Here is a 25,852-nt window from a genome sequence, read left to right as displayed (position 1 = left end):
CCAACAAACTCTATCGAACGCTTTCTCAGCATCTAAGGTAATGGCAGCGATTGGGGAGTCCATCTTTGAGGCCAGATGAATGATGTTAAGGAATGTTCTCGAGTTGTCAGTGATGGATCTACCTTTAACAAACCCAGATTGATAGATATTGATAAGATCAGGGATAACCTTGTTAATACGAGAGGCCAAAACCTTAGCATAAATTTTACAGTCCGTATTAATCAAGGAGATGGGTCGATAGTTTTTGCAAAGGGAGGGATCTTTATCTTTTTTAGGGATTAAGCATAGCATAGCCTGAGTGAAAGAACCTTGAGACCTCCCTTGAGCCACAAAGGAAGTAATCAAAGAAAATAAATGAGGTAAAAGGATATCCTTAAAATGGAGAAAGAAACGAACCGTGAAACCATCTGGGCCCGGGGTTTTATCTTTGGGAAGAAGAGTAATGGCATTAAGTAGCTCCTTCTCTGAAGGAGGAATATCCAGTGAAGAGAGATCAACAGACCTGTCCGAAGGCCAGGGGAGGGACTGAAAGAAGGAGTCTATTTGGGAAGGCGAGGGGACAGATTCGGGTGTATAAAGTGTAGAATAGTATTGAACAAAACAGTCGAGAATTTTGTCAGCAGTATGCTGAGGAACACCATGTAAATCGGTAATAGTTATTATTTTAGATTTTTGTTTTTAAATTTTTAGATAGTTAGCGAGAGACTTGCCAGCTTTATTGCGCCCGCCATACATTTTGGAGTGAAAATTGAGGAGGGTAATACTCGCAGAGTCCCAAGAATGCTTGTTAAACTGCATTTTTGCTTTGATGAGGGAAGAGAGTGATTCTGAGGAGTTAGTGGTAAAGTAAAGATGCTCTAGGTCTTTAATTTGTTTAAGAATTTGAGCCGACTTTGAAAGAGCCGCTTTCTTTTTTCGTGAGACAAAAGCTATAACAAAACCTCTGGCAGCAGCCTTGAAGGAGTCCCAAATAGAATGAGAGTGAGGAGTGGAGTGAAGATTATTAATAAAAAAATCCTTTGCAAAGAATGTAAATTGGTCGACAAACTGTGAGTCTAGGAGGAGCGAGTTATTGAAACGCCACCGCCTAGAGGTAGGAGTAGGTGAGGGAAAGTCCAGATCAGTAATAACCGGAGCATGGTCAGATATAAGGATTGAGCCTATTTCTGAATTAGTCATAAATTGGAATGAATGTTGTGTGAGAAAAATATAGTCTATACGGGAATGTGAGGAGTGTACTGGAGAAAAAAAGGAAAATTCTAAGGTGTCAGGATGGGAGAGTCTCCAAGAGTCAATAAGACCTCTGGAGGAGATAGCATTAAAAAAGGACTTTTGCATTTTGTTGGGGACATATCTGGTGTGTGATTTGCGATCTAAAAATGGGTCCATTAGTTGGTTACAATCACCACCTACAATCAAATTATCACTTGCATGAGAGGATAGAAGTATAGAGAAATCCCTCCAAAAGGTCAAATCTACCCCGTTAGGGCCATACACACTACAAAAGGAGAATTTTGTATTATTAACAGTAACATCTAAGAATAGCCATCTACCACAAGTATCATGTAATTCATTGTGCAATTGAACAGATAATGACTTATGAAACAAAATAAGAACACCATTTTTACCATTTGCTGCTGGAGAACAAAATGCCTCTCCAACCCATTGTCTACGCAACGACGATAAATCTTGAGAATTAAGGTGGGTCTCTTGTAACAGCGCAACCTGACATTTCAACCTTGCTAAATGAGATAAGACACGTTGTTTTTTTACAGGGTTGCGAACTCCTTTAACATTCCAAGAAATGACACGAAAACCATTCATTTGTGTAAAGAAGGTAAGGATAAGCCGAAAGGAGTATGGAATTTAGGACAGGAAAGAGAAAGAGGAGCAAACTGAAAATGAAAATGAAATGCACAGGTGCCTGAATAAATAGTAAGGGACAGAAAAATTGGAGCAGACAACTGCCGCAGGTACGTTGGTGAAGATATAAAAGAAAAGAAGGACAAAAAAGTACCATGAACGGAGAAAGAGAAAAGGAAAATATGATGTGTATCAGATATTGAAGAGGTTGCCAAAAGAGTAGAGAGGACAGGAATAAAGAGGTATGAGGAATGGGATGACAAACAGCAAAAGGAGGGAGAAAGCGAAAAGGAGAGGGGAAAGGATAGGAAGAAGGGTGTAGGGGTACAAAAACCCCCAAAAGGCATCATAAGGAGGGTGGCGAAAAGCCAGTAGACTCTGGCCACGGAAAACAATTGAACAAAAAACATTACTGTGAGAGGGGGGCGACGAAAACCAAAACAGCCGCGCAAGAGAAGCATATAAGAGAACAAACCATCATAGAAGTAGAAAAAGAAACGGATAGACAAAAGACTATAAATCGGGAAATTCGAACAATATAAAAATCAAATAGGACAAGCGAAGGAACTTACCGAACATCTAGGGAAAGAGACGGCAACAGAAGGGGTAGACACTGTAAACAGCGGGATGGGACAAAAGGGTGACCGTAACAAGAACACCACAGAGGGAACTCCTGCAAAACAAAGGAAAAACAAGGAATGAGCACAAGAAGTACAAGAAACTATCCATTCTTCCAAGTAAACACATTAAGCAAAACAGGATAATCCTATACTTTTAAGAGGAAAGAAAAACAACTAGGATTTGCTCAGTTCCATAAGTTCTCCCTTGTGAGTATGAATAAACTTCCGCAGGTCATCAGGATCCTCAAAGCTATAAGTTCTTTCCTTATAGGTCACTTTGAAAAAACAAGGGTGTATTAAACCGTAGCGTGCGTTCATAGATTTCAAAGCCGGCCTGAGGTCCAAGAATTCCTTTCGGCGGGAGGCCGTAGGCTTGGAGACATCCTGAGTGAAAAAGACCTTGTGCCCAGACCAGATCATTTGCTTGTGTTGCTTGGCGGCTTGGAGAATCATCATAAGGTCTGAGTAGAGGAGGAAATATGCTATGATTCCACGAGGTTTAGAAGCAGAAGAAGCATTTCTTGGCCCCAGACGACGGGCACGTTGTATATTAAAATCTGAGGATTTCGGGAGGCCAACAATTTGAAGAACTTGGGATTTAAGGAATTGAATCATGTCCGACCCCTCTGATCCCTCAGGAATACCATAAATGCGCAGGTTGTTGCGCCTATTGCGGTTTTCCAAATCTTCCGCCACTTTCTTGAGCTGGCCAACTTCTTTGGTGAGAGTGTCAACTTTAGTGACAACATCCTGTGCATCACTGATCCTCTGCTCCACCTCAGACAGTCTTGTATCCATGCTAGACCACTTATCATCTAACCTCTGAAGCGTGGCAACAGTGTCTGTGATAAAAGGACGAATAAGGCTCAACTCCTCCATAATATCCTCAAGAGTGAGAGGCAGTGGAGATTTATTTGGGGAAGGTGGGTCCTTTTTGGTGCGTTTAACCGAAGGATTGCTTGAGTCCTTCCTTCCCCCAGTAGCGCCTCCGTGAGACTTGGTAGAATGTACGCCCTCCATACTGACAGAGCCACAACCAGCTATAGCAGAAATAAACAATGGCGGAATACAGGCAGGACCGCAGAAAAATTGCGTAGTCAGCAGCAAGAGGAGGCGTAGCAGACGATGATAGTATCAAGGTGTTAGACCTGTCAGCCCTTTGGGTGGTCCCTCCTCATCATTATTTATTTTGTCCCACTTTTGCCTCAAACCCTGTTTGAATTTTTCCTTTTTGGGAACCACCAGAGTTTTTAGTGTTGCTGCAGATTCAGGGAGCCATTTTAGCTACCCCTGAAACTTCTGTCTGAGGGCCTGGAGCACAAAATGGTGGCCACCTGTGACATCACCAGCATCCACTGGAACCTACCAGCACCTTCCAGAACATTCCAGGAGATTCCAGAACTCTGTGACAGTTGGAGACCGTTTAGAATGTTGGGAGGTTAAGACAGAGTGTTGGCAGTTGGAGCTGGCAGTTGGCACCTGACTGGTGAAGAGAGAGGAGCACAACAGTGAAGGAGGAAGGAGTGAAGCAGCAGGGGTGGAAACTTGTGCCTGGAGTGGGGTCCATAAACCCACCCTTGATACTTGTCCCTACTGATGGATCCCAGCCTATAGCCCTGTGTGGGAAGAAGACAGAAGAAACTTATCCTAAGGACCTGGACAGCAGGAACAGGCCTTAGAACCAAGAAAACAGCAAGATTCTGACCTGAGAACTGGTTTCCCTGGAGTCCGGCGTCGAGTAGCCTGAAGACCTGGAGCCCGAGGGGGAGAAGCGGCGCTGACTGAAGTAGCAGACGTCGTACCCGGAGCCGCCTGAGGTCGTGAGAGGGCGCCGACGGAGGTCGTGAGGAATACCAGAGGTCGAGGAGGAAGTGAACCGAGGTCGAGCGAGCGGCGTCATCGGAGGAGTGAAGTCCGCCCTCCGGAGTCGTCGGAGACCGAGGTAGAGGAGCACCGGAGGTCGGGAGTGAGGATCGTACTCCGGAGTCGCCCGGAACCTGTGTGGAGGAGCACCGGAGGTCGGGGGTGAGGATCGCACCCCGGAGTCGCCGGAAGTCGACATCGAGGCCAGGCCGGCTGACGTCATCGGAGCCGAGAGCGCCATCGGACCGGAGCCGCCCGAAGTCGACATCGTGAGGAGACTGCCCGACGCCGTCGAATCGGAGGTCGAGATCGAACCGAGGCCACCGACATCGGACCGGAACCGCCTACCGGCGTCGTCAAAGAACTGACATTGTGCCGAGGCCGCCGAGACCGAACCGGAACCGCCTCACGGCGTCGACACGACTCCAGCGGCGTCGGAACATCAGAAAAAGGGCAGTAAGTGGAGTAGAGGGCGCCTAAGGCCCTGTGGAGACCTGAGAGACTGCTCTAAGGGGCTAGGGAGGTGCTGAAACCAACCTGACTGTGCAAGGGGTGAACTGGGACTAACCTAGAGAGGTTGTGTGGAGAGAGAAAGCCAGGGCACTGGTATTCCCCCCTTTGATCTACCTCAGCTTAGGCCTCAGCCTTGTCCCAGCCAGGGAGTAGCCCCCCACAAGCCTTCCACAACCCTACAAGCTGTGCCTGGGCCAAATCAGCCCTTAAGAATTGAAGTGTCATCTGATTACATGAGTGTTGCTGTATACTTTTAATTATTTATTGGGGGTACTGTATTTATTGAATTTTTACCTATTTATTGCTGCACTATATTTATAGGTCCACAGGACTTGATGGTGTACAATATTGATTGGTACAGTATTTATTGCCTCAAAGTATTTAATTGTCTGTATATATTGCACTTGTATTTATGCCCTGTTATTTATGATCACCCCTATTTATTTCATCAAACAGCCAATATTTATTTGACCTGCACTAATTGAAACTTGTATATTGTGATTGACCTATTTATTTTTCCAATCAGCAACTAAGAGAAAAAGATAAAGAAAGAATATTTTCATAATTTTTACGGTGTAGAGTCGTTTTTGGAACGGATGCACGCATGGTTCTTGTATGGGTATATTGTATGCTTAGCACTGCGCCTGTTTCCTGACCACTCGAGCCAAGCTACCACAGTGTGTCCGGAAGACCACCACCACCCTTTCAGAGTGGGAGTGTGGTTTTCCAACATAAATTGGTGGCAGCGGTGGGATAGAGCTGTGCCTACATATACTCAACAATAACTGTGGGTAGTCCATAGGCCTACACCGGGAGTTTTCTCAAGAGCGGCCTTCCTAATTGTGGGTTTTTGTTTTTTCCAAATTTACTCTGGTGGTGGGAGGAGGTATTACTAAAGGTACCCCCCTACATTGTTACTGCACAAAACCTGTCCTCTAACCTGAGTGGGCAAGATGGAGTTTGTACTAGAAAATCTAGAAACGTACACTGTGGCCCAACTCAGGGAGTTTTGCCAGCGGGAGGGGGTGTACTGTCCCCCAGGAGCAAAGAAGGGTGCACTCCAAACCAGCTTAAGGGCTTGGGGGGAGGCACGCCGAGAAAGCAAGGCTGAGGAGGAAGACAGGGATGGAGAGCCTGACCCCGAGGGGGCTGAGATGTACCAACCTGAGGTGGGGAACCTGTCAGCAGGGCCCAGGACACTTTCTAGGAAGGGCAGCACTGTCTCTAGCGGGGGCTTATCCAGCGTGGAGTTAGCAGATCGGAGAGAGAAAAGACAGCTCACATGGGATTTAGCAAAGCTGGAGAAGGAGAAGGAGGAACAGAGGTTGGCTCATGAGACGGAGAAAGAGAGGATGGCTCATGAGATAAGACTGAAAGAGATAGAGCTTCAGATCCTAAGAATTGGGGCACCAACTGTTCCTAATGGTGGCAGCCAAATCCAAGAGTCCACCAGGGAACCCAAACCTTACCTGCCAAAGGACATAGTAGCTAGCTATGGGGTGGGTGATGACATCGCCAAGTGGCTAGCAGCCTATGAGGTCTCGTTGAGGGCCCATGGGGTTCCAGTGAAGTACTGGGGAGGGGGATTGTATAAGTACATGCCTCCAGCTGGTAGGGATGCTTTATTGGCCCTCGAAGAGGATGAGCAGACCCACTACCCCGCCATGAAACTGGCGCTCCTCAGAAAGTTTGGACTAACACCTGAAAAGTACAGACAGAAGTTCAGGGGTAGTCACAAACTGGGCACACAGAATTGGGTGGACTTCCTGGACTATGCAAAGAAGGCACTGGAAGGTTGGATTCAGGGCAGTGAAGTAAGGAACTACGAGGAGCTGTTTGACCTAGTACTGAAGGAACACCTACTCGAGAAATGTTTCCCTGAACTGCGGCAACACCTGGTGGATAGCAAGCTGACCAGCCCCCGGAAGCTTGCTGAGGAGGCGGACATCTGGGCTAGTACCCGGGTGTCCACAAGGGGGACTGGAGGGGATACTCAAAAGGCCGGACAGGGCGCCCCCCAGAAGAAAGAAGGAGGGGAAAAGAAAAAGGAGTTCTCCAAAGGCCCCCAAAATAACTTCCAAGGGAAGGGAACAGGATTCACCTCTAAGGCTAACCCACCCAGAAACCCTAATCCTGGCCAGAGTCAGCAGCCAAGGGTTGTCCATTGCTATGAGTGCGGTGGCGTTGGACACTATAAAGGAGATCCGAAGTGTCAGAAACGATCACCCCCTCCCACTGGAGGAAAGCCCCCCGGAGTAGCTAGTGTAGTGCTCGGGGAGGAGATGCCCTTAACTAAGGGAAGGGAGTGGGCGGGTGTCACTCTAGTGTCCCTGGGAGAACGGGAGATGGTTCCTAAGATCCAGGTGCCCGCAAATACCGCAAAGTATGGGCAGTGGATCACCATCAACGGCCAAAGAGGGGAGGCTCTGAGAGACACAGGAGCCAGTATGACTATGGTGCGTAGCCAGCTGGTGTCTCCAGAGCAGGTAATTCCCGATGTACTCCACCCAGCCGCGATGGCTGACGGCAGAACAGGCCACTATCCCGTGGCCGAGGTTCCCTTTGAATGGGGGGGGGTTGCAGGTTCACTTCGAGTTGCCGTAAGCCCTGCCGTGCCAGTCGATTGTCTGCTGGGCAATGACATGGAGCACAACGCTTGGAAGGAGGTGGAATACCGGACTCACACCGAGATGCTGGGTACACCTGACTGGGCCTGTGTTAGCACAAGGTCCGCGACTACCCGAAGAGGGAGTTCATTCCGGCTGGAGCCTGGAACAAAGGCCCAGCCAGCTGCCAGTCAAGGGAAGAACCGAGGACAGGAGGAGCCTGCCTCGGCGTCTCCACCCCGTAGGACGGATAGGCCACCGGAGGTGGTGGACCAGGAGTCTGCGGAGGGGGACGTTACCAACCTGGAGGACCTACCCATCCCGGCCGAGTGGCACGTGGAGGGAGGCCCGTCCAGGGAGGAATTCTGCCAGGGCCAGAGGGAGTGCCCTACCCTTGAGGGGCTGAGGCGACAGGCCGAAGCCCAGGCAGCAGGGAACGTTGAGGGGAACTACAGTGTTTACTGGGAGGATGGCCTCCTCTACAGTGAACCCAAGGCACCCCTACATGGATCGTCACGAGCCTTGGTAGTTCCTCAACGTTATCGAGCCTTCCTTCTGGAGTTGGCTCACGAGATACCATTGGCAGGACACCTGGGGCAAGACAAGACCTTCGCCCGTCTTGTCCCACACTTTTATTGGCCTCAGATGAAAGTGTCGTCCGATACCTACTGCCGGACATGTGTGTCTTGCCAAGCCAGTGGGAAAACAGGGGTGAAGCTGAAAGCTCCCCTGGAACCACTTCCTGTCGTTAGCACCCCCTTTGAAAGGGTGGGCATCGACATTGTGGGTCCATTAGATCCACCAACTACAGCTGGTCACAGGTTTATCCTGGTTCTGGTGGATCATGCCACACGGTACCCAGAGGCAATACCTCTGAGGACCATAACAGCACCTGTTGTGGCTAGGGCCCTGATGGGAATCTTTACCCGAGTGGGTTTTCCCAAGGAAGTTGTGTCCGACAGGGGGACCAACTTCATGTCAGCATATATGCGGGCAATGTGGAAGGAGTGTGGAGTGACCTACCGGTTCACAACTCCTTACCACCCCCAGACCAATGGTCTGGTGGAGAGGTTTAATAAAACCTTGAAAGGCATGATCAGAAGTCTGCCTGAAAGCCTGCGGAGGAAATGGGACGTCCTCCTACCCTGTTTACTTTTTTCATACAGGGAAGTGCCACAGAAGGGAGTGGGCTTCAGCCCCTTCGAGCTTCTGTATGGGCACCCTGTACGTGGACCTCTTAACCTGGTGAGAGACGGATGGGAAAGAACTCCCAGAAAGCTCCCCCAGGATGTGGTGAGCTATATGCTGGCCTTCCGGAGCCAAATGGCTAAGTTGTGGAAGCAAGCTTCTGACAACTTGGAAGCCAGCCAAGCAGTGATGAAGGCGTGGTATGACCACAACGCTCACCCGGTGGAGTTGGAGCCTGGCCAGAAGGTGTGGGTGATCGAACCAGGAGAGCTTAGTGCCCTCCAGGATCGCTGGTCAGGACCCTTTGAGGTGTTGGAGAAGAAGGGTAAGGCTACCTACTTGGTGGACCTGAAGACCCCTCGTCAGCCCCTGCGGGTGCTGCATGCCAACCGCCTCAAACCCCACCACGAGAGGCCCGAAGTCATCTTGATGATGGTGACTGACGGAGAAGAGGACGTGGAAAGCGAGCCTCTCCCTGATCTGTTTGCGTCTCAGGAAAAGGATGGGTCGGTGGAGGGAGTGATTCTCTCCTCATCTCTAACTCCTGAACAGCAGGAGGACTGTCGCCAGGCCCTGGGGCAGTACTCTGCGTTGTTCTCCCTTGTCCCGGGTAGGACTCACCTGTGCGTCCATGACGTGGACACAGGAGACAGCCCACCTGTGAAGTCCAAGATCTACCGGATGTCAGACAAGGTGAAGGCCAGCATTCATAGTGAAGTCACTAAGATGCTGGAGCTAGGAGTGATTGAACCTTCTAGCAGCCCCTGGTCTAGTCCGGTGGTGTTAGTACCGAAAGCTGCACCACCGGGTGCCCAACCAGAACTGAGGTTCTGTGTGGACTACCGGGGACTGAATTCAGTGACAAAAACTGATGCTCATCCGATCCCTAGGGCGGATGAATTGATTGACCGGCTGGGAGCTGCCCAATATCTAAGTACCTTTGACCTTACTTCGGGGTACTGGCAGATCTCTTTGACTGATGGAGCAAGGGAAAGGTCAGCCTTCTCCACGCCCAATGGCCACTACCAGTTCTGTGTGATGCCCTTTGGGCTCAAGAACGCACCTGCCACGTTTCAGCGCCTGGTAAACCAGATCCTCACCGGAATGGAGAGTTTCTCTGCTGCTTATCTGGATGACATAGCCGTCTTCAGTAACAGCTGGGAGGATCACTTGCGTCACCTGCAAGCTGTTCTCCAGGCCCTGAGACAAGCTGGATTGACGATCAAGGCCAGCAAGTGCCAGATCGGGCAGGGGTCGGTAGTGTACCTTGGACACTTGGTGGGTAGGGGAACGGTGCAACCCCTCCAGGCGAAGATCGAGGCCATCATGGCCTGGGAACCCCCCAAGACACAGACTGAGGTCCGAGCATTTTTGGGCCTCACGGGATACTATCGCCGCTTCGTGAAGGGGTACGGTACCATCGTAGCCCCTCTCACGGAGCTCACGTCCAAGAAACAACCTCGACGGGTAGTCTGGACGGAGGCTTGTCAGCAAGCCTTTGAGAAATTGAAGAAAGCCATGTGCGAGGCCCCGGTCTTAAGGGCCCCAGACTTTTCCAAGAAGTTCATTGTCCAGACAGATGCATCAGAACATGGCATTGGGGCAGTGTTCTCGCAACTCAACGAAGAGGGTCTGGATCAACCCGTGGTCTTCCTATCCAGGAGACTACTTCCCAGGGAACAGAAGTGGAGTGCAATAGAGCGTGAAGCCTTTGCAGTGGTATGGGCTCTGAAGAAGTTGCGGCCATACCTGTTTGGCTCGCACTTCCTAGTTCAGACCGACCACCGACCCCTTCGTTGGCTGATGCAAATGAAGGGGGAGAATCCCAAGTTGTTGAGGTGGTCTATTTCCCTACAGGGGATGGACTTTCAGGTGGAACATCGGCCTGGAGTGGACCACGCCAATGCAGACGGTCTCTCAAGGTATTTCCGCCTTAGTGATGAGAACTCCCAAGGGGTTGGGTAGCTCTCCCCACTTTCAGCTGGGGGGGACGCGTGTTAGACCTGTCAGCCCTTTGGGTGGTCCCTCCTCATCATTATTTATTTTGTCCCACTTTTGCCTCAAACCCTGTTTGAATTTTTCCTTTTTGGGAACCACCAGAGTTTTTAGTGTTGCTGCAGATTCAGGGAGCCATTTTAGCTACCCCTGAAACTTCTGTCTGAGGGCCTGGAGCACAAAATGGTGGCCACCTGTGACATCACCAGCATCCACTGGAACCTACCAGCACCTTCCAGAACATTCCAGGAGATTCCAGAACTCTGTGACAGTTGGAGACCGTTTAGAATGTTGGGAGGTTAAGACAGAGTGTTGGCAGTTGGAGCTGGCAGTTGGCACCTGACTGGTGAAGAGAGAGGAGCACAACAGTGAAGGAGGAAGGAGTGAAGCAGCAGGGGTGGAATCTTGTGCCTGGAGTGGGGTCCATAAACCCACCCTTGATACTTGTCCCTACTGATGGATCCCAGCCTATAGCCCTGTGTGGGAAGAAGACAGAAGAAACTTATCCTAAGGACCTGGACAGCAGGAACAGGCCTTAGAACCAAGAAAACAGCAAGATTCTGACCTGAGAACTGGTTTCCCTGGAGTCCGGCGTCGAGTAGCCTGAAGACCTGGAGCCCGAGGGGGAGAAGCGGCGCTGACTGAAGTAGCAGACGTCGTACCCGGAGCCGCCTGAGGTCGTGAGAGGGCGCCGACGGAGGTCGTGAGGAATACCAGAGGTCGAGGAGGAAGTGAACCGAGGTCGAGCGAGCGGCGTCATCGGAGGAGTGAAGTCCGCCCTCCGGAGTCGTCGGAGACCGAGGTAGAGGAGCACCGGAGGTCGGGAGTGAGGATCGTACTCCGGAGTCGCCCGGAAGTCGACATCGAGGCCAGGCCGGCTGACGTCATCGGAGCCGAGAGCGCCATCGGACCGGAGCCGCCCGAAGTCGACATCGTGAGGAGACTGCCCGACGCCGTCGAATCGGAGGTCGAGATCGAACCGAGGCCACCGACATCGGACCGGAACCGCCTACCGGCGTCGTCAAAGAACTGACATTGTGCCGAGGCCGCCGAGACCGAACCGGAACCGCCTCACGGCGTCGACACGACTCCAGCGGCGTCGGAACATCAGAAAAAGGGCAGTAAGTGGAGTAGAGGGCGCCTAAGGCCCTGTGGAGACCTGAGAGACTGCTCTAAGGGGCTAGGGAGGTGCTGAAACCAACCTGACTGTGCAAGGGGTGAACTGGGACTAACCTAGAGAGGTTGTGTGGAGAGAGAAAGCCAGGGCACTGGTATTCCCCCCTTTGATCTACCTCAGCTTAGGCCTCAGCCTTGTCCCAGCCAGGGAGTAGCCCCCCACAAGCCTTCCACAACCCTACAAGCTGTGCCTGGGCCAAATCAGCCCTTAAGAATTGAAGTGTCATCTGATTACATGAGTGTTGCTGTATACTTTTAATTATTTATTGGGGGTACTGTATTTATTGAATTTTTACCTATTTATTGCTGCACTATATTTATAGGTCCACAGGACTTGATGGTGTACAATATTGATTGGTACAGTATTTATTGCCTCAAAGTATTTAATTGTCTGTATATATTGCACTTGTATTTATGCCCTGTTATTTATGATCACCCCTATTTATTTCATCAAACAGCCAATATTTATTTGACCTGCACTAATTGAAACTTGTATATTGTGATTGACCTATTTATTTTTCCAATCAGCAACTAAGAGAAAAAGATAAAGAAAGAATATTTTCATAATTTTTACGGTGTAGAGTCGTTTTTGGAACGGATGCACGCATGGTTCTTGTATGGGTATATTGTATGCTTAGCACTGCGCCTGTTTCCTGACCACTCGAGCCAAGCTACCACAGTGTGTCCGGAAGACCACCACCACCCTTTCAGAGTGGGAGTGTGGTTTTCCAACACAAGGTTTAACGCAGCAGAGGGTATTGGGACGCCTGAGACACAACTGTTTCCCTCCTAAATAATTACTAGGAGAGACAATCTGAGGAATCCACAGAAGCCACCAGAGAGACCAGGCGCCAACAGATAATTGCTCAGAAAGAAGGCAGAAGGTGAGCAAACGCAGCCACCGCCGCAATACCACCAAAAAAACATCAGGAACCAGGCTTAAAGATACAATGGCAGCGAAAAATAGAAGAAAAACGCTGAAGAAAAAAAACAAAATGGCGGCCGTCATCTGAGGGAAGCAGAAAGAACGCAATTATGATAGCAAAAAGACCGCATTTCGGTCAACAAAACTTTTTTTTTCGCTTCCTTTATTTCTGTAACTTGGTCCTTTTGCTGGGTTATTTGGTGAATATTGATTTTTGTATTGACTGTTTAAAGTTATATTGGATAAAAAAAAGGGAAAATGTGGATTGGGGGCTCTAAATTTGGGCTCTAATTATGACTAAAATAAAGTTGAAATTTTTTTCTTTTAATGTGAACGGTCTAAATAATAAAAAGAAGATGCGGGCAATAGAGACTTGGATTTTGTCAGAAAATCCAGCAATTATATTGTTACAAGAAACCCATATTTCTATCTCTAAATCTGGTGAGTTTTCCATGTTTAAGGGGTGGGCTTCGTATCGGGGCTTTTCCTTCTTCTCTGAATCAGCTAGAGGAGTCGCACTCTTTTTTAGTAGGAGATTAGAGGCGGAGTTGATTCAAACGGATGCAGATACTCAGGGTAGGTGGTGCTGGGCCACATGTAAATTGAAGAATAGACCATTGCATGTTACATTCGTAAGTTTTTATGCCCCCTTGAACGATTGCCCTCAAATATATGATGAAATGTTTCAGTCCCTACTGATGGTTGGGGGAGATATTGTAATTGGAGGGGACTTTAATATTCTCATGAAACCGAACTTGGATTCGACCACTGGTGGGAAAAAGCAGTTGAAACCTAAATCATTTCAGATAATTACGAATAACGTAAGGATTTTCTATCTTGTGGATCCATGGCGCTCTGTAAATCCTGATAAAAGAGAATATACTTGTTGGTCAGGGAGACATAAGTCATTTTCCCGTATCGACTTTCTTTTGGTTTCCTCAAAATTTAAAATTCAGCATTTTCGGATGTTACATAATGGCTTCTCCGACCATGCGATGTTAGTGGCTGAGTTTGTGCTGGAAGAGAGCACGAATACTCAGAAACGATGGGTTTTTAACAAGTCCTATCTTTCTGATGAAATATGGGTCTCTTCTCTTAAAAAGGAGATTAGGGAGTATATTGAACGAAATATTGGGACAGCCCCCATACATGTTGTATGGGATTCACTGAAGGCATTTATTCGGGGGGCATTTATTGGAAAAGATGCAAAGGAATCAGCCATATATAGGAATACAAAGAACCAATTGCAGCAAAACATACAGGTTTTAGTAAACCAAATGTACTGTAATCCTTCTCTTAGGATACAAAATCAATTGAATGCCGCAAAACGGGAGTTGAATGCACATTATTTTACTAGAAGTGAGGAAATTTTCTGCAGACAATCCCAAAAAATTTACGAACATAGTAATTTTACGGGCAAATTCCTAGCATGGCAGGTTAAAGAACGTGCTGCAGCTAATGTAATTCGGTCTCTTAAATCTCCAATTAGTGGGGGGGATACTTCAGATCAGGAAGAGATTGGAACAATTATGCTGTCCCATTATGAGAAGATCTATACCTCATACCACACTACGGATCAGGGGAGATTAAACGATTTCCTAGATAAATTTGGTCTCCCTACTCTTTCTAAACTAGACCAAGAAGCAATGGCGTCATCATTTCTCTCTGATGATTTAGAGTCTGTTGTCAAAAGCCTTCCGCATGGTAAGGCTTGTGGCCCAGATGGGCTCCCCTCGGAATTCTATGTTACGTTTTTTAATTCTTTTTCTGCGCTCCTTCTTTTATTAGTTAATTCTATGTTGGAGGGTGGCCCAATTCCTGCGTCTTTCTATGATGGAACGGTAGTCAGTTTTTTGAAAAAAGGGAAGCAAGCCGTAGATCCTAATTCTTATCGACCCATAACATTATTGAACTCAGATTATAAAATTATTACAAAATTACTTTCTATTCGGTTCAATCACGTTTCTTCACAACTGATTCACGCAGATCAGAATGGTTTTATTGCCGGCCGTCAATTGATGACTAATACACATTATCTGATTGAGGCATTAGACTATTTTGAAGTACGTAGGGTTCCGGCTTTAGTTCTCCTTTTAGACGCAGAAAAGGCATTTGATTTGGTGGTTTGGGATACACTTTTTCTTATATTACAGCACTTTGGTATTCCCTCTCAAATCATCACTCTAATTAGGAATTTATACCATTGGGCAAGGGCACATATCCTTGTTAATTCATCCATAGTTGGCTCGATCTCAGTGCAAAGAGGGACAAGGCAAGGATGTCCATTGTCTCCTGTCCTATTTGCCTTTTTTATTGAGCCTTTGGCAGTAGCAATTAGAGAAAGTAAGGATATTCTTCCGCCTGTTCCCGGCATGGACAAAATTAAATTATATGCAGACGATATTATGCTGCTGTTGAAACCTGAGAGACATACGCAAACACTGGCCTTTTCCATTTTCTCTGAATTTGAAACATTGGGGGGATATCGAATTAATAAGAAGAAAACGGAAATCTTAATCTGTGGTAAGAATAATCCTGAATTGCACCCAGATATTCAGAGCTGTGTTAACGATAGACCTAAAAAGTATTTGGGTGTTCTCTTTACACCTCTAGTACGGGATCTATACACATTGAACTTTGAGCCGCTGATTCAAAAAGTTCGTGATATGCTCTCACAATGGAATCTATTGCCTTTATCTATTCTGGGTCGGGTGGCATTGATTAAAATGGCAATACTTCCCTTATTCAACTTTTTGTTCTCTACTATTTCGTGTTCTCTCCCAGGCGCTTTTTTTTCAAAAGTTGAATCTTTATTCTCAGCTTTCGTCTGGGCTAAAAAAAAACCCTGAGTAGCTATTAATGTCTTATATGCAGATAAAGAACAAGGGGGTCTTGGCCTGCCAAATCTGAAAGACTATTACTATGCTTATTTTGCACAGTATCTTTCAAGATTTAAACACTCAATACCTAGAGTCGTTTTGTTTATAAACTTTTTTTTCGATTTAATTTGTAAAGAGACCAAAATTCCCTCTCCTCTTTCGATAGTTAAATCACCCAAATTGGTTAGATATAAGGTCCTGAGTTGGTTTTTTAAAAAACGTGAAGTTATGCTAAAAAGGTACTCTCTCCCTATTTTGAGCCTAGTTACTCCACTGAGGGATGCTGTTCTGGGATTAGGGATTAATATTGGGTCAGAAATTATACAAAATTGGGCCAGATCTGGGTTTACAACTTTATCGAGCTTTGTGAAAGATGGAATATGGTTGACTATTGATGAGATGGCTACTTTAATTTGTGGAAACTTTCTACTTATAGGTTAATATGCTCTCTTGCATAAATCTTTGGCTCAACTCGATTTAGCACAAAATAGTCAACTATTACAGTTAACAAATGACCTCTTTTGGTCCCCACTTTTTAAAAATCCCGGAAAATGGAAAAAAAGTTTAGCACAAGGTAGAGAGGAGGATATAAGCCTTAAAGCAATAAAAAAGTGGCAGAAGCAGGAAAACATTAAAATAACTGATAATTTTTGGAGTACCTTAAATAAATTTAATTATATTATACTCCTGCAATCATGGCTAAAATGTATAACTCTGCATCGTCTAATTGTTTTAGATGCACACAACCGGACTTGGCTAATTGGTCGCATATAATGGCCTTTTGCCCTAAACTTAAGTCCTTTTGGAAAGGAATATTTTCTTTGATTTCACTTCATTTACATTTCCCGATTACTAGGTACGAAAATTTAATCATATTCGGATTGGACCTAGAATTAAATTTGCCCGAGTCTATGGTGGAACTTTTGTATATTTTGGTGGCAGTGGCAAGATCACTGATTCTTCAGCACTGGAAGACAGAAACAGTGCCAACTGTAGATGAATGGTTTCAAAAAAGTAGGAAAGTCAGGAAATCCGAATTTATTTTTGCACAAAGGACCGGGGCACTACGTAAATTTACTAAAATTTGGGGATCTTACTTTGACTAATAGTCATTTTTTAAATGGGGTAGATAGATTTCGATATCTGCTACTATATTTTAAATTGCTGAAATTTTCTTATATATGGTCTACGGGGGTTTCTCATTTTTTTTTTTTTTTTTTTTTTCTCTTGATGTAATTTGCTTTGCTCCAGCATATTGTATATGTTTGATAAAATGATTTTTTTTTTTTTTTGTTCTATTGGATTGCCAAAAACTCAATAAAAATAATAAAAAAAAAAAAAAAAAAAAAAAACTTGCCATGGCAGTCCCTGCAGTGTCCCAAAGCCGAATCCATGCTCAAAACAGAGCTTCGTTGCCTGGAAGAGGTGCCTTCATGCTCGAGTCGGCGTTTTTCGAGCGGAGCTTCTCACCCGGCGGCCATCTTAGATCGTCGCGCCGCGCGCTCCCCAAGTTTATCTTTCTTAACAGTAAATGGGTATATTTAACAGGTAGGATCTTGGGATTCTGATCCAATCCTATTGCACAATCATATGCCCTGTGAGGAGGCAAGAAATCAGCACCTTTTTTACTGAATACATTATAAGCTTTTAGAATAGGACTTTCAGATTAGTTGGTATTCAAAATAGAGCAACCTAATTTGGGAAGTATTTGTGGAGATACATCTGTTGGGAAGTGTTATAATGCACTACATTTACCACAAAGCATCTGGGCGAACTATGTGCTGGTATGCCTGGCAGTGTGCTCCTTTTGTGATTGGCTGCTTGCTGAGGTATTGGGCTGACTAGCTCATTGGGATGAACCAGAGTTATAGGAGTGGTCCAGAAACCTGCGAAGACTGTGAGCAGCATTGCCAGCACTCTCAAATGTAAAGAGTTACTCTCTACTAAAAAAGTACACCTATCCTGAAACATGAGTCTAGAGATACATAGCACTGGCTGCATCAACAATGGTGAAAACTAAAGACTTTCAACTTAAGTGAATGTTATCATGCATTGCTTTTACCACAACACATCTAGGTGAATTGTATGCTGGTATGCCATTTAGTATTCTCCCTCCCTCTTTTATGATTGGCTCCTTGCTGAGTTATTAGAATGATGAGCTTGCTGGGATGCTCCTGCACTCTTGGAGTAGTACAGAAACCTGTGAGCAGAATTGCCAGCATCACCAAATAGTGAAGGGCTACTCTCTACTGAAGGAGGACAAATATCCTAAAGCACATGTCTAGTTATACAAAACACTGACTGCACCAACAATGGTGAATACTAAAAACTTTGAACCAAAGTGAGTGCTATCATGCCCTGCATTGCCCACAGTGCATCTGAGCGAATTGTGTGTTGGTATGCTAGGCAGTGTGCTCCCTCCCATCTTTTGTGATCTGTTCCTTACTGAGGTATTGGGCTTATGAGCTCATTGGGATGAAACTGGGCTCTAGGATTGAGAAGCCTGTGACTTTTCATTCCTTCAATGTATACTGCTTTTGAAGCCTGCATGTGAGCCGATGAAAACATTGTAGGACTATTGTGAGATTGTGCAATTCTTCTGCTTACTTTGCAATAACTAGCCAGCTTGACACTGCATAGAAGATAATGAAAGCAGGTGATTTGAACTCATGAAAAATCTTAAAATATCATCAATGTGAGCTGTATGGCGATAGTCCAGGAATGTAACAAGTGTGTCTGGCATGTCACCTTTATGGGTAGGGTAAAATGTAGGAGAGTCCATTCTTTTACTGAGAAAAGTTGGGCCAACTTTGTCCTAGTCTCATCTGTAAACCCCCTGAAGTTCTGGACTCTAACTCCACGTTTACTCTCTGCATGCCAGCCTCTCAGTGTGCACAATTATTAATCAAGTTTCAAGTTTAGATTGTTATGGTATAGAACTGCAACCGAGTTCCACATTACATGAGACAATAATAAAAACAAGCATTTGCAATGCAATAGGTCTCGCATTAGGAAAGTTTGAGCTTTTTGTATTGTAAATTGACTAATTTTTTATTTATGTGTTGGTATTGAAAATATTGAAATTACTAGCTTTCTCATGTACAATGTCAATAGTTTTAACTGTTGCAAATGTGACACCTATAGCATTTGTAATGCAATATGTGTTGTATTTACGTGACTTAGATGTATTGATATTACAAATAACAATGGCTTTTAATTTTTGCAAATAATTAATACTTAAATAAAAGTTAATGTAAATTATAATGGCAATCGTTTAAACTTTTGTTAATAACTCTTGTGAAGATTATGTTTAGTGTATTTAATTGCGCCTAAAATCCAAGAAGTTAAATATTATCTTTTTTTGTGCCATTTGTAATAAAGCCTAAATATTGAGAGAACATATAAGAGACAGTTGTTGTTGAATGGTTGTACAGATTGATACTGTGGTGGTGGTGAGTGATGTTGTGGTGGTGTCGAGTGATGCTGTGGCGTTAATTGATGCTGTGGTAGTGCATAGTGATGTAGTGGTGCCCTTGAGTGATGCTGTGGTGGTGCTAAGTGATGCTGTGGTGATGAGATAGATAGAGTGCAATAGTCCGATAGATAGATACGATAGATTAGATAGATAGATAGATAGATAGATAGATAGATAGATAGATAGATAGATAGATAGATAGATAGATAGATAGATAGATAGATAGATAGATAGATAGATAGATAGATAGATAGATAGATAGATAGATAGATAGATAGATAGATAGATAGATAGTGAGGGCGCTAGATAGATAGAGTGTAATTATGTAGAATATAATTATATGGCACTGAGTGGTTTTGTGTGGAGTGTATGTTGATTTTAGTGGCATGTAATTATGTGGCATTGAGTGTTATTTTGAGTGTATCTTGCATTGTTTGCATTGTAATTAATTGGCACTGAGTGTTATTTGGAGTGCATGTGGCATTGAGTGTAGTGTAATTATGTGGTGTGTAATTATGTGGCGCTGAGTGGTATTTGAAGTGTATGTGGCATTGAGCGCTGTGTAATTATGTGGTGTGTAACTATGTGGCACTGATTGGTTTTTGGAGTGTCTGTGGTATTGAGTGCATTGTAGTTATGTGGCATGTAATTATGTGGCTCTGAGTGGCATTCGGAGTGTATGTTGCCTTGCCTTGTATTTCTATGGTTCCTTAAACCCTTAGAGGCAATTCTTTTATTTTAACTAAAAGGATGGTAGTTAAATGGTGTTTACGGCAGGATGGTCGGTAAATGGTGGCTACTGAGAAGCTGTGTGCTGAAAGGCAAAGAGAACACGGGCATGAAAGTGAAAGCAAGGATGAAAATGGAATGAGTGTGGCAGGATGGTCGTTAAATGGTGGCTACGGAGAAGCTGTGTGCTGAAAGGCAAAGAGAACACGGGCATGAAAGTGAAAGCGAGGATGAAAATGGAATGAGTGTGGCAGGATGTTAGTTAAATGGTGGTTACGGGGAAGCTGAGTGCTGAAAGGCAAAGAGAACACGGGCCAAAGCTGGAAGAAAACACGAGATGCGAGAGGCATGTGTTTGTGGCAAACACTGGTGGGGCTCAGAGCATTCTGTTGCTGCCTTGATGCCTGCGTTTGTGAGCAGTGGGGCTGTGTGTGTGAAGTGCCAAGAAAACATATGGTTATTTAAATCCTTAGACGCAGAATTAATGGAGCTAATGTTCTCGACCTTAGAAGGATGAAAAGGGAATGAGCGCGGCATATGTTAACTTTGTAAGCGCAGAAAGCGTGCAGGGCAAACTTATTATTTTGGTTGTTTGAGACTCAGATCTGGTCAAAGCTGCAAGAAAACACGGAGGGGGGAGGGCGGGCTGTGTGCTGAAAGGCAAAGAGAACACGGGCATGAAAGTGAAATCGATGGATGGCAATGCGTCCGTGAGACTAGCCCTGTGGTGGGGGAGGGACAGTTGTGAGAGGCGCCATGAGGAAACAATCTCTCGCCATGCTGTGGCGGGGGCTGGGGAGCGCATTCCAGGTGGGGGAGCGGACTCTTTGAAGTATGATGCCGAGGCTGTGGCTACACGTGCACGAGCCAGTGGGCTGAAGCGCTTCCCCAAACGGATTGCATGGCGGCACGATGCACGTGATTGTGCGCGTGCTCGCCATTCAATCCACTTTTGGGAGCACTTTGAAATGCCCCTCTTACTAGAGTCTCGCATAGCAATTGCGTAAACGCAATAGCTAGGCGTGACCTAACAATAGTGCATAATACATAATAAAATTAGCAATAAAAGTATAAGTTCTTCAACTTATTACGTAAATCACTTATGAGCAGCATTTGCTGACCTTTATAAGGTGATAACATACATAGCACCCCAGAAGATATATGAATATTGCATACTATAATCGTATAAATGCAACCTTTTAAAAATTACATTGTGCATAACGCAATATAGACTATGTAAATATTGCGTATCACAAAACAAAGCCCAAAGTAACACTTTATACATTTGGCCAACCAGCTCAACAGATCACTTGTTCTCAACCTCTAAAAGGTGACAGTGTACATAGTAAGGCATAAAAGATACTAATACTGCATATAAAAACTTAATAAATGCATTCATTTTCTAACCTTAGTAAAGTGACAGCGTGCATAGTACAACATAAGATGTGCAGATATTGCATATTAGAATCATGTAAATGCAGGCTTTAGAGGTAACAGCATACACAACGCAATTATATACAGGTATTGCGTGCCTGGCCACTTTTATGCTGAATCCATCCAAGCAATTGGGTCATACATTAACAAGCCTTTTGAAAGATAAATCTGTGCATAATACAACCTACATTAGAAAATCATGACCAACAACATAACGAGATTTTGATCCCTGTTAGTACAACATACAATGTACAACATTAGTCCACCAATAGTACACCTGGGCCCTAATACATGTTAAAAAAAGCATCTGAAGACTTGATAGATCTTATTACAGATCATTTCAGTCAACGGAAACATTACACATTTACGAGCCACCAAGGCTGAATGTATGGTGTATTTAATAGAAGCCTTAATAAATTGCGATGAACCTTCTGTAGCGTGGTACACACAAAAAGGGCATGGTTGAGATCTTGGATATGTAAATGCCACAACTCACATCTTCTATCCTTTTTTGTGATTTTATCACAGATGCTAGTAATAACATGTAAGGGGAGCAGATGCAATCTCAATAAAATTATCAGCCTTCTTATCCCATGGGGCAGATTCCAAATTAAATAAGACTGAGGTTTATTAACCAAATTACTCTCCTGAGCCATTTGATTATGTGGATGTGGCTGGCATAGGGCGATGTCTCTAGCCAGACTTGATTAAAACAGAGAGCTCTTTATTAAGCTCTTTAGAGTGGATTTGGGCATAGGGGATTATATACTCCGGTCAAGCCCAAAGATATCTTTTGCCCTCTCAAAGGACCTAACAACAAAGTGCACAGCTCTTTCTGAAATGAGAAAATTTCAATCTTCAGGGCAGCCCGCAATGTTCCCTCCTCGCCGCATAGGAGCGAATTTCCCCACCTCAAAGCAGCAGCCAATGAGAAAGATTAAGAAAATAACAAACCAAACTCCATGCACAAAGCATGGGGGGCTGCAAGTGTGTTCAAGTTGCATATCCTCTGAAGAATCCGACCTTCAAACCCCCAGAAGCGTGTCAGAAACTCATATCTAGCACTTCACACACATAGCACATTAATACCTTGCTTGCTTCTGTTTGTGTGTAGTCATTATTCCTTTGCCAATTTGCCTTTATGCGCAATCATTAATCCTTTACCAGCTTCTCTTTGTGCACAGTCATTAATCATTAACTATACCTCTTTGCAGATTATTTATCGGAGCACGAGCCAAAGGACCAAGAAGGTGATCTAGAGGATGCTGAGAAAAAGGAAGCAGAGATCCTTGATAGTGTCACTCCTGTGGAGGAAAAGGGTAATACTTTGTTTCTTTTCAAGGCAGGTACTATGTTAGGTAATCTCATGTCTTTTCTCTAGTGGCTTTCCATTCACCACTCCCAACATAATAACTCTCACTGAAATTGTTTTTACTTGGGTGTTTGCAGAAAGTACCATGGGGCGTGCATTCTATGTTGAAGTCCCGAAGCTAAAGGTTCTTTTCTCAGTTTTATCCACATTTAATCACTCTACATCTAATCATTATCATCTTAGTTGTTAACAGATTCAAATACTTTTAGCAGTTTCCATCATTCTAGACATTTATTGCCCACTTCGATCACATTTTTTTTTTTTAGAAAACCTACTGAAATCAATATCAACAGCGCATAGCAGTTGAGACAAATAATCCCACAGAGGGTTGTGTGCTCCTAGAATCACTTTCCCCATATGTTGCATCCCTTCAGTGTATCACTCCTCCTGGCATGCTTCTGGATGAGAATGCCTATTGAAGTGGGGACATAGTCCCCCAACTTCTAAAATGTCCTTTAAAACTTGTTTGATTCAATTTATTTATGACACTGATTAGGCTCCTATTCCAATTGTGACCTAAGCTATCTGGAGATATTGCCAAGTGCACCTCCACCTGCCAAAGCCTCTGACGTTGCTGACACTTTGGCATCCCTAAAGCTTTGTGTCATGATCACACTGGTAACTTCAACTCCTGGTCTCCTCCTATGGGTGCTGGCTTGGTTTGGACCTCAAAGTCCAGATCCATGTAAGTCACAAAGTGACATCGTGTGGTGTCATGACCGGCACAAATGGTGTAGACTTCTTCTTTTGCATCCAATGACCTTTTAAGAATTGGTAAGAAAAAAGTGGCTAATGCCTACTCTGACAAGTGTCAAGAAAGTTCCAATCCCACAAACATTGCAGATGAAGGTCAACTTTGGGTTGAATTCTGACATGGGATCAGGACCGGCCGTAGGGCGGTGCAACCGGTGCGGCTGCACCGGGCTCCAAGCCTGGGGGGGGGGGGCGCTATTTGCGCTCCAACCAAAAGGTGGCAATAAAAGACGGACATTGGAGCTCATGTGGTTGGAGTTGGAGAGGTATGAGATCCCAAGCGCAGCGGGCGTACATCCTTTCTGGAACAGGACAGGCCCTTAAAGACATCTTCTCTGACTCAGGAGATGTCGGACGGCCCTCGCCATAGCAGTTTACAAAACAGGAGAGACAGCACTGATCTTTATGAGAGACAGTCAAAAAAAAGGAGGAACAGCACCAAGAAGGACAGCAGTGCTTCCTTTTTTGTATGTACATGCTTTCTGTGTCGCTCTGCATTAGTTTCCTCTTGTGAACAACCTTCTCATGCCTGTATGTTTTAATGTGCACAGTCTGCATGGCTCTCTTTTCAATGTACAGCTTTCACCTTTTTCTCTGCTGTACAGACCTATTATGTCTTAATTTACAGTGGTGCCCTGAAGAGCACAGCTTGCTAGTGACTCCACTTTCCTGCTGTCAGTAGTGTAGTCAGGGTGTCCAGGTCCCTAATCCAAGGAAGGAAATGGGTCTACCGGTCGCTGTTTGAATTGTAACCTATAACATACTTACCAGTAGAGGTGATTTTTATCCTGAGACTCCAGATTTTTTAAGCCAAAAATGGCTTCATTTTAGCAGTCTTCCGCCTAAAATGCTCTGTGCTTCAATGTACTTTAATGGAAAAAATAAAGTCCCCAAATTTTCTTTCAAAATCCCCCTCTTTGTAGTGTCAAAATGTTGGCATGTATCAGGGTTCACTGGGCCTTTGGAAACTAGTGCCAATGCATCTGCTGTACCAGTGGAAGTTATGCCCCTTCCAAAGCTATGCCCCTTCCTGCTGTGTTCAGTCTGCCCCCGTCTGTACACTGTTGACCTGATCTGTACAGAATGCGCCCGTCTCTCTTTGTACTCCTCTCCTGGTGTACAGACTGCTTGTGTGTCTTTACACTGCTATCCCGATATATGCAGTCTGCTTTTTACACGATTGTGCTGGTGTGTACAGTCAAATGGTCTTTCTTTAGATGGCTGCTCTATTCTTGTGTACAGTCTGATCTATTATTCTGCTTCCCTGGTGTGTACAGTCTGTTCTGGCATATTTGACACAGCTGTCGATATGATACAGTCTTGCCATTTGACAAATCTGAGTGGCCAGTATAGAAGATGTGGCCTAACAGAGCTGCCAACTTTAGGACCTGGGGAACCAAGTTTGAGTCTCTAGCTCGTTCTAGTTCTCTTCTCAACTCACGTCTCTCTATGTTCCTTTTGGGTTCTGTGCTCATTTTCCTTGTAAAGGTCTGATGCACAAGGGCCTAGGCTTCTAACACTTTCACTTTGGGTCTTGTCAATTTTTTGCATTTCGTTTTCAAAGTCTCACTGTTCCAAGCAGCATGTACCTGGCTGTATTTCACACAGTCTTGCACCTGTCACTGTGTGCCACACAATGCCTTGCAGCAGCATGTGCTTATTGACTCTGCTACTCTATGTTCTACTCTTTCTACCTGTACTGTGTGCCTCAAGATGAAATGTTTTTCCTATTTTAAGGAATACAGTAAAAACAACATTTTAAATGTTATGAGCTCATAACAGCATACGTCCTAGGCCACAAATAAGCATGAAATAAGCACTGTTTTACTGCATGAGTTTTAGGTAGGAAAAAAAGGTTGTGTGGAGGGGACGCCAACAAAGATTGTGCCACTGGGCACCCCCAACTCTAAAGCTGGCCCTGCATGGGATTCTCTGAGCCTTTCCCATACAGTAATGAAAAAGGTGACTTTGACATTGACATTCAGTTCCCCCACCTTAGCCTGATACATTGGCTAATTAATCACCATTCAGAATACCAGCCAAGTGGGTACCTCTTATGAAGAGGGAGTCCCAGAGCATGTTTTTGAGAATATCACTCAGCTGTTAAAGGATGGGCTGAACACTTCCATTCACTTGCTGCAATTCAACTTGAAAACAAAGGAGAGAAGCCTTCAGACAAAAGGGACAGGGTTAGAACAACTTACAACAAAGAAAGGTCCCTCTTCTGTCACATGTATATATTCTTACCATCAATCTTTTCCCATATACACCATACTCCATAATACTCTTCCACACTTCCAATCATGCGATTTTGAGGCCTGTTGATTTCAAAAGTATCTATCCTTATATTTAAAAATACTATTTTTGTTCTCCAATAAAATCTCATAAAACAATATCAACAATTACATAAAAATATCATCAAAAAGGGTTTTTTGTGACGCAGCGTTTCGGTGGATCACAG

The 25,852-nt window shown here is 45.0% G+C and overlaps 1 protein-coding gene across 3 annotated transcripts in view; it reads left to right on the top strand.

Moving 5' to 3' along the window:
* The window catches only part of NME9 (NME/NM23 family member 9), a 592,734-nt gene that overhangs the window by 465,785 nt on the left and 101,097 nt on the right, over nt 1-25,852 (top strand). For all 3 annotated transcript variants that reach the window (XM_085648664.1, XM_085648665.1, XM_085648663.1), the window contains one exon: nt 22,481-22,585. In XM_085648664.1, coding sequence (XP_085504790.1) covers nt 22,481-22,585 — 105 coding nt within the window. The remainder of the gene's footprint in view (nt 1-22,480; nt 22,586-25,852) is intronic.

Source organism: Triturus cristatus, chromosome 3_2 (genome assembly GCF_964204655.1).
Source record: "Triturus cristatus chromosome 3_2, aTriCri1.1, whole genome shotgun sequence".
Classification (NCBI taxonomy): Eukaryota; Metazoa; Chordata; class Amphibia; order Caudata; family Salamandridae; genus Triturus; species Triturus cristatus.
The sequence above is the reverse complement of the archived record's forward strand: the minus strand, read 5'-3'. Positions and strand labels throughout refer to the sequence as shown.